The 10,000-nt window shown below is 43.5% G+C and overlaps 1 protein-coding gene across 1 annotated transcript in view; it reads right to left on the bottom strand.

The window, feature by feature from the left end:
- The window catches only part of nxn (nucleoredoxin), a 115,894-nt gene that overhangs the window by 20,515 nt on the left and 85,379 nt on the right, over positions 1–10,000 (bottom strand). Inside the window, exons 2-4 of the mRNA XM_017683368.2 lie at positions 7,489–7,606; positions 3,742–3,875; positions 457–557 (exon numbers count right to left, since the gene is read on the bottom strand). Of these exons, the coding sequence (XP_017538857.1) occupies positions 457–557; positions 3,742–3,875; positions 7,489–7,606 (353 nt within the window). The remainder of the gene's footprint in view (positions 1–456; positions 558–3,741; positions 3,876–7,488; positions 7,607–10,000) is intronic.

The raw sequence follows: 10,000 nt of genomic DNA, 5'->3' as shown, positions 1-10,000 counted from the left end.
CCACATTTAGGTGAGGTTTGGATCAGGTTCGGACAGAGCTTGGATCGAGTTCGGATCGAGTTCAGACTGAGAATGCTATCTAAATGTTACCAGACGGACTTGGATAAGTCATTGCTTAAACTGATTTTCCCGGCCTCTGACCAGTCAACAGTGACCCCACAAAATCTTCTGCCAACATGTAACAGCAGCACCGGCAGGCATCACAGCTGAGGGAACAAGCAGAATAGCCCTTTGATGCAGACACTGATAACAACTGTCCATTTGTGCTGCGGCTCAAGTTTCCCCAAGGCAGGGCAAGAATCTTACAAAGAACATGCACACAAGCGGATTTCAGCTCACGAAGGAAAACCACTTTCAGTTTACATTCTTTTTAACAACATCCCGACATTTTTAATGTGCATGTGTGTGTGTGTGTGTGTGTGTTTTGCATCACAAGAGTGTGAATGTGTCTCTTACCTGTCTGCACTCACAAATACAATCTCAAACTTGTGTCCTGATTCCTTCACTTTGCGGTAGGACTCCACCAGCACTCGGGTCAGACTACGGCATGGAGGACACTGTGTGGACACACACACACACACACACACACACACACACACACACACAAAATCATTACATCAGCACAAACAGTAGGCCAGTGAGATCAGCCTTGCCCTGAGATGCCTGAAGTGTTCTCTATATTTACTGCGCCTCTTCCTCCAGTGTAACCACAAAAAAGCCTGAGGAGAAATATGACTTCCTTTGCTCTCAGAGCTTTACAGAGCTGAGTGCACAGACAAGCCAACCCTCTACACTCACTACAATACACTCCTATCCTCCGGAGGGCCTGAGCCTGACGCTGGAGTTCCTGTCCTCCATGTCACTCCCTCTTCTTCTAATCCTTTAAAGTCTCCCACCATGCAAAAGTTTAGACACCCTGGTCAAATTTCATGTTTTATTGATTTTGAAGTGTAACTAAGTCAAAACATTCTCTACAAAGGACGCACCTATGTACATTTTAATACATAATTAGTATTTAACATATGGCCTGTGCAAAAAAAAAGTTTTAACATTTTATATTTCATGTTGTAGGTTTTTTTCTGATAAGTTCTGATAAAATGTCCATTTAAGTGCGTTACCTGTAGAAGATGCGTTACCTTATTTATTTTCACTTAGAAAATCAACTTGTAATTTGACCAAGGACGGTTAAACCTCTGTCTGGCTCCATGCCTTCCTATACTTTGTTTACTTATTCCTCACTTGAAGCACACTGAAACACAAAGTTCATTTTTCCAGCCCGTACTCTGCAGGAAAGCGCAGAATATGGACTGCAAGTTCAGAATTTGCACAGAATTTCTACAGAATTTCGCTGCTTGTTTGTGGAAGATGTTTTTCTGTGGTTTTATCTTAGCCGCTCTCAAACATCCATGAGTCATCTCTCAACATTATAGCACAGATTTTATGATGTTTATCAGGCAGGGATCTAAAGATCTTCACCTCTTTTTGTCTCTCTATCCCGGCTACAGAGCTGTTTGCTTTATTTAATCAGGTTGTGGCGAGTACTCTGGCTTTCTGTTTTTCAGTAATGTCGACACGAGTACAACAGATGGATGCCGTCAGTAACTTCAGCCGCCCTACAGCACGCTGCAGCGTAGACCACGAAGTTTAGAGATGTTAAAAACAGCCGACCACCACACAGAGGAAGTTTCTGAAGGAGCTGTTGAGCGTAAAAATCAACCAGATGTTTTTGCTATTGATGTTTAGCAACAGTCACTACAAAAGAACATGGAGGGCGGGCTGTCCTCATTAACTCGTCAACTTATTGTTATGTGTGCAGTCTTGTTTTGACAAAGAAAGGATCTTTTACATTATTGCATAACTGTGGTCATTAAACAGGAGGAAAAAGTCAGAAATGCCACACTGGACCTGGATAGAAGGCAAACGTGTGAATGGAACAGTAATTCACTGTGCACTACAGACGTGTAAGGGTTAAGTGAAAATCTGCCTTCCCCTCCACACACACAAACAAACAGAAAGATAAAAGAAGACAAGCTCCCTGCTCGCCTGCCTGGGGTTATCTCAGGTCCTTTTCATGGGGGGGAAAAAAGGAAAAGGGCACTGTGGGAAAACTGACACCGACACTTCGGTGTTTATTATGTAAGTTTAATAGAGGATCTGTTATACACGAGTTCCACTGAGAGACGAAATGACACATTAATAAGGGCTGGTGGGGCTTTAAGTCTGGAGGCAGCATGCATGATTCAGTAGCTCATCTGCTCCTCTCACACGCTCAACAAGCGGAGAAATCAAAGAGGACAATAGTTTGGGTAAAACGCACCATCAGCCAAGACGTGTTTGGTGTCTAAAGTTGTGCACTAAAGATACGAGGCTAATACAGCTAAGAACTGATGGAAGACAACAGCACCATGCAGACTGTAGGCCTGAACCATCACACTCCTGCCTGAGTTGTTATGGAATCTCAGAAGGACTGGCTTATGTGGTTTCTGACGTATGGACACAAACATGAGGCTTTACTGATGGCTGCTACTGTTTTTCACCAAGTAAGATATGATGACTAAAGTACTGTAGCTTCATCATCAAACCGCCCACAAGGCTGTATAATCAATTTGGTAGTTTGTTCCCTTTTTTTTTTACAGCTAACGAGAGATGCACCTAAACTCCATTTAAACAAATAAGTAATTAGAACAGAGACTGAACACAGAACTGTTCTTGCCAATGTGGGGTCGCCCTGCGCAACCCAATCCACTAACCAACAGAGTCGTATCACACAGTTATGGGATGGAACGTTGGGGCACCCCTGGCCAAATAACAACCTCTTCAGCAAACAGTAACTGGAGAATGTGCCAAGGTCTGAATACACTTGCAAACACTTGTTGTAGCGGGCACCAGGAGCCTTTCTATTCCTGCTTTAGGAATTTTCACCTACGGTTCCTTACAGCAAAATTCCTGGGCCATCTTGCATGCACGGTCTTTAAGATCGACCCAAAGAAGTCCGTTCACTTTGAGGGTCCGTCCAAAAGCTTCTGTTTGCATTTCTTTAAGTAGTTCATGGTGGGTTTTGATTTGGGCATGTTTTGGATCTTTGCCCTTTTGTAGAACCCAGCCTCTTTCCGGCTTCAGTTTCTTGACCGACTGCATCACATTTGCTTTCAGAATTTCCAGATATTTAGTGGAATCTATTGTTCCATCTACTTATGTACTGATTTCTGTGAAACGCTGCTACACAACCCCAAAACATAACAGATCCACTCCATGCTTAGCATTTTTTTTCTTCAAAATGCCTCTGACTAGTGTGTGTGTGTGTGTGTGTGTGTGTGTGTGTGTGAGAATTGCTAACAGTTAACATTTAAAGCTATTGGGCATCAACATTTGCAGAGTTTTGTAACAGCTTGCTACTAAGGTTGTTTTTACTCCTTTATCACTTCTAAATTCAAGTCTATGCCAGAAAAAACAGCGTCAGGAAACGTACGCGATGTGGTCTAATGCGAGTGTGTATTCTCGAGCCTTTCACTCCAGCGAAAATTAAACGAAGCAAACTTCACACATCTTGGCTGATCCTCTACCTTTGAGACAAGAGGGGAAACTATATAAACCCTATGGTTTGAACAGTGACTCCATATAGAGTGAGTGAGTGACAGGGCTCTCTGACATTTCTCCTCCACTGAACTTCTAGTTGTTTGACCTGCAGTCAACATGAAGAGACGTGCTCTCAGAAGGACCTTCAAAAACATACACACTTACCCAGTGTGCAGAAAAGTACACCCCCACATAGGAGCCCTCCAGGGTGCTGCTGTCTGTTGTCTGCCTGTTGTTTCGGAGCAGGGGTCCGGCCACGACCTCCGCAAACGGCTTCGGACCCCAGGGAAACTCTAAACCTGAGAGAGAGAGAGAGCGCGTGAGATAGAGAGACAGAGACAGACGGACAGAGAGAGAGAGAGAGAGAGCGAGAGCGAGAGAGAGAGCGAGAGAGAGAGCGCGAGAGCGAGAGACAGAGAGAGCGAGAGAGCGAGAGCGAGAGAGAGCGAGAGCGAGAGCGAGAGAGAGAGAGCGAGAGAGAGCGAGAGAGAGCGAGAGAGAGACAGAGAGAGCGCCAGAGCGAGCGCCAGAGCGAGAGTGAGAGAGAGAGCGCGTGAGAGAGAAACAAAAAAAGAAAAACAGCAAGAGAGAAAGATCAGAAAAGCAGTATGAGAGAGAAAAAACACAGAAGCAAAGAGCGAGAGAGACAGAGAGAGAGAGAGAGAGCGCGAGAGAGCGAGAGAGCAAGTTACTTCACCATCACAGAGCACAGAGCGCTATAATGAACACGAGTATGCCGTCTGATTTTTTCATCCATATATTTCTAATTAGAACAAACTGCATGTGTTGGTCTCTGCATTCAATTTACACTTGCAAATGGAAAAGAGCAGCAACAAATTCAAACAGCAGCTGATGCGAAACGTGCTTGTAATTCCAGCTGAACAGTTCCACTTTGCATTCTCTCATAAACACCCTCTCTAGTCCCTGTCAGTGTCCCACAGAGGAGATGCTCCTGGAAGGAACGTGAAACAGCTAACCATAAACAGAGCTGGCTAGAACCTCTGAAGGCACATTTATAAAGGAGTGGCTTTCTGAGGAGAGCTTCATGAGGCCCGGAGGCTGCGTCCCACCGAGCAGCTCCCGCTGCTGTTAAAGAAACTCTCCTGCATTAAGCTGCTCACGCTGCCACCATTCAGAGCTCACGCTCCACCTCACATCTGCTTCTGCACCACAGATACACACGTTACAGGGCCAGACAGCTGACGTCACTCTGTACACAGTGAAGCCACTTGGCCACTATATCTATCACTATATGTATATGCACAGTGAAATCCATGAATCTAATGTAAACATAATCCCAAAGAATAATGAGATGAATCATTTTACCAATTCTATAAAGTCAGAGTTGAAAACACATTTTGGACTTTTAGCTGACTCTAAAATAAAATTCTTTCGCTTTGAGTTACTCGACACTTAATTATGTTGACATATAATTATGTTGACATATGTGTATACATATACAGGTTATGTGTATGTACATATAGACCGACCAGGCATAACATTATGACCACCTCCTCGTTTCTACGCTCCCTGTCCATCTTATCAGCTCCACTTACTGTATAGCTGCACTCTGTAGTTCTACAGTTACAGACTGTAGTCCATCTGTTTCTCTGATACTCTGTTACCCTGTTCTTCAGTGGTCAGGACCCCCATGGACCCCCACAGAGCAGGTACTGTTTGGGTGGTGGGTCATTCTCAGCACTGCAGTAACACTGACGTGGTGGTGGTGTGTTAGTGTGTGTTGTGCTTGTCTGAGTGGATCAGACACAGCAGTGCTGCTGGAGTTTTAAACACCTCAGTGTCTCTGCTGGACAGAGAATCGTCCACCAACCAAAAATATCCCACCAACAGCGTCCTGTGGTCAGCGTCCTGTGACCACTGAGGAAGGACTAGAGGACAACCAGCACAAACTGTGCAGCAGCAGATGAGCTGTCGTCTCTGACTTTACATCTACAAGGTGGACCAACAAGGTAGGAGTGTCTAATAGAGTGGACAGTGAGTGGACACAGTGTTTAAAAGCTCCAGCAGCACTGCTGTGTCTGATCCACTCCAGCACACAACACACACTAACAAAACCACCACCATCTCAGAGCTAAGATACACACACTATATATATATATATATATATATACACACACACACAATTTTTTATTTAAAACTCTACAATAGTTCTGATTTGACATCAGCTTACAGTTACCAGACCGGTGCATCCCTAAATATAATTGTGATATACAGCAATCTAATTTTAATACCACTTTTTGAGTATATAAAGTAGGTCTAAACACACACACACACACACACACACACACACACACACACACACACAGCTGTCTAGTGAAAGAAGGAGCTGCTGGAATGAGAAAGAGCTCCTCATCTCTCTAGCCCAGCATCTCGGAATGGAAGTGTGCTTAATGAGTCATGGGGATAATTCAGCATGGCTACTGGCGGAGCCGGGGTTCATTAGGCCGGGGAGGAATCTGTCATTCTCCTGGTGGGAAAGCTATTCCCTTCACTGAGGAGCTTTCACACACACTACTGTGCCTCTTCATCCAGCTCATGACAAATGAGGCTTCCTCTGTAGCGAGGAAACGGGGCTAGGTGCCATTTAAGAGCAAAATATTGAAATGCTGACTGTAGATGACATCCCCTTTCTATTAGTGAGGAGCGTCAGTCGGCTCTCAGTCTGAGGGGCTTTTGGTCTTTCTGTGAGAGAAATGATCAAGACTCCTTTATGAGAAATGGATCTGATTCCCTCAAATTGTTTCGTTTGCTAATCTTGTGTGGTTTCGGACACTGTATGATATAAAACAGTGCCAAAGTATGAAAAACAAATCAAGACGGCTGCTTTCACAGGTTTTAGCTATGTGAGGTACTTATGTCAATTTTAAAATGGGGCAGTCGTGGGCTGGAGGTCAGGGATCTGGCCCTGTGACCGGAAGGTCGCTGGTTCGATCCCCAGAACCGACAGTTCATGACTGAGGTGCCCTTGAGCAAGACACCTAACCCCCAACCGCTCCCCGGGCGCTGCGGATTGGGCTGCCCACCACTCCGGGCCAGTGTGCTCACTGCCCCCTAGTGTTTATGTGGTGTTTCTCTTCACAGACGGGTTAAATGCGGAGGTGGAATTTGTCCGTTTGTGGGATTTAAAAAGTATCACTTAACTTAAATAATTTAAATGATGTGGGAAGTTTTATCACATTTGGTAACATAACTAACTCCCAACAAACTGCTGTGCTGTTTTCAAATTAAAAGATTATGAGTGAAAAGTTATGATGTGGCAAGATTAGTACTTTCAACATTAGTCTACAGACTGATTTTCTCTGACCACAAATTCACAGAGTCAGTGTTTAATACAGCACAGTAATGAAACACTCACAGGATCGCATGACAACTTCCTAGAAAAAGTAACCTCACTACATTACTACTAATTACATTACTTTTTACTACTAATTACTACATTACAAAACCCAATAGTCCTTTTCAGCTATTTACAAAAACATCGCTTAAAAGAAAATCAGTCTTCCTGGCTTTAAAGACACGCCAGCAATGCTGAGTGACATGAGTGGCGGATGCTGTTTGAGAATCAAGAAACTAGCCAAGATAAAATCTTGCACAACAACACGTAAACATTACAGAGCTGGACTTGAACAATAGCCGAGTTTGGCCTGGACTGCTCATGTTACCATTCAGTCGTGTGGTCAGCTGACGAAGGCACAGATAAAACAGACAGGGGTCATTTATGATGTAAACGCATTGTGTGTAATTTGTTTTGCTCTCTGACGCACGACTGATGCAGTTCTTATTAAGTATGTAACTGTGATGCGATTACAAGACTAGACTGATGTGCTATAACTTATAAAAAAGTCTTCCCATTACTTTAACTTGCGTTAGCAGTGTTTGGCTTGCACTCACCTTTAGGATCGTCTCGCACCACGAGCAAACCGTTTCGGCACACCACCTTCCCTGTGGCTGCATCAATAAACACCAACGAGGGAATACTGGTCACCTTGTACTTGTTCCACAGCTTCATCTGCACAAAAAAAAGACACAAACGTATGAAACGTGTTAAACTGGGAACTCTAGAACGTTCTCAGGAGGACTAGAGGGAGAGCAGAACAGAGGGAGAACGCGTGTGAAAGGCAGTGAAAGACAGAAGCGCCCGAGTTATCTGAGGTTACTGCTTTCAGTTATGTCCATTCAACCATCCTCCTGTGATGCTCCTGAGCAAGCATTAGAGATACAGCAATCTGCCGTCCTCACAGCGCTCCTCCATGAGGTTTTAAAAACAGACTTCACAACTTCATCTGTTCCTCTCTGAAGTAGAAAGGGACTTGAAAATGGAGCAGGCCAAATTAAGCAGCGGCACAGAGCCGGCAGCGAATCAGCTCAAGGCACGAATCACAGAAGCTACAGCAGCTACAGGGCTGATTCAGCTTTAAAGAGTTTGGCATCTGAGGATATTCTCCCTGACCGCAACAGACACAAATGAACACGAACACACACACACACACACACACACACACACACACACACACACACACACACACAGAACAAGTGAGAGGAAAACCCACACTCAAGGAAAAAGCCAACTGTGTTCCAAATCGAGCCCCGTCAGAACAATAGTGCCCTGTATAATGTCATTGATTCTGCAGTGTTTAAATTCTATTGAAACCCTGTATAGTTCACAATAAATGACCCTCGGTGCCCTGCAAGTTACAGTAAACAGTCAACATGGGCTGCCCCAAACTGACCCCTTCAATACCACAGTATGTATAATTTTAGCGCTTTCCCAATAAGGAAATTCCGACATCACTGGAATACGCATCCCCTATTGGCACTCCACAGTGCACCTCAACATCTAGGGGACAAAAGTGTGTCCTGGCCAAGCTTCACACAACACACTGTAGATGTGTGCACGTCGGCAGCATGTAGATACACACACTGATGAAATGTAAGAACTCTGGTTTTTTATAGTATTGGTGGTCCCAAGTAACTCATTACAATAAACAAGCATAGCTGACTGCAAGTTAAGAACCACACACACACACACACACACACACGATGTGATGAGCAGACCAATCCACAGGCATTTTGGGAGGCAAGACGAAAATGAGCACTCTGAATGAAATCTAACCCAATTTGCATTATATTGCAATACTCAAGCAAACTATTCTGCGTCTAATCCATGAAACTTTTATATGACGTGTATAAACGAGCAGAGATTTGAGCACAAGAGCAAATGCGTGAAAGCGCGTGAAAGCAAGCGCCAACCTACAGCACCTCATTTACTTAGCACTAACATGACCCAACTCACGCAGGTGTTTTAGTAAAGAGCCTATAAAACAACAGCATTCAGGGGCTCATGAGCCAACAGCTGTGAGTGCACTGCTCCTCCTACTTGCCAAACTAGTGCTAAAATAATGACGATTGAAAAGAATAAAATGAAAATAAATAAATAAATAAATGTGTGAAAAAAAAGGTTTCTCAGTATTTTTTTAAACAGTAGAAGCTAAAATAACTTTCAAATAAACACTGCATTAATGTGAGATGCTTCTGCACTAACAGCATTTTGTACTTGTATTTATTTTTTATTTTTATAAAACAAAGCCAGTGTAATATGTATGCTTGCAGCATTTGTTTACACCAATATAAATATAAAATAAGTGCATCCACTGGATTGTATATTATTAAAATATTAGTATTAATGTTAACTTTATTTTTAGGCTGCTAAACTATTATGCTCAAGTTAACACACGGTCCATCCTGACGTGAGTTTGAATGTATAAATACACCAAAGATGAAGCTGATGTTAAACAAAACAAACAAAACGCCCATTTGACGATCAGATTTGATCACATTGGTAAAAAAGGGCCAGTGTAGTAACGGGTCAGATAAAACCAAACATAGCGTTGAGTTTTTCCAGAGGCAGGCAAAAGCACTAAGGCTACCCCTTCTGCAAGGATCTGAACCTTAGTTGCCAGCATGCAAAGCCATAGCAATATTCATGATGCTCTTTAAATCACCACATAGCATTCAGTTCTAACTCTATTTAAAAGGTCCACAAAGCGCCGTATATCTGTTTTTACAATAGCGCAGAGTTAGTAACACCACTTACTGCCAACATTATGCTTGGTTGTTGTTCAACGTAACCACATTATGGAAATGTGACATTTTCTTAAAGGGATTCGGTGTTTTATCACTGGGATTACCACTACTGTGCTGATGCGTGGCAGGTCAGAGTCAATGGAGAAATCCCCACAAGTGCTGGAGCAATGAATCTCGCACAAGCCAAGCCAAACCAATCCACGATTCCTGGGGCGAGGCTCAGCTTTGCCTCACTGTTACAGACCTTGAAGAACGGCAGAGGTGTTTAAAACACAAATATCCTGTTGACATTATGTTGCTGGCTTGCATACATTGTAAG

The sequence above is a fragment of the Pygocentrus nattereri genome, chromosome 17 (assembly GCF_015220715.1).
Source record: "Pygocentrus nattereri isolate fPygNat1 chromosome 17, fPygNat1.pri, whole genome shotgun sequence".
Classification (NCBI taxonomy): domain Eukaryota; kingdom Metazoa; phylum Chordata; class Actinopteri; order Characiformes; family Serrasalmidae; genus Pygocentrus; species Pygocentrus nattereri.
This window is presented reverse-complemented; position numbering and strand designations above follow the sequence as displayed.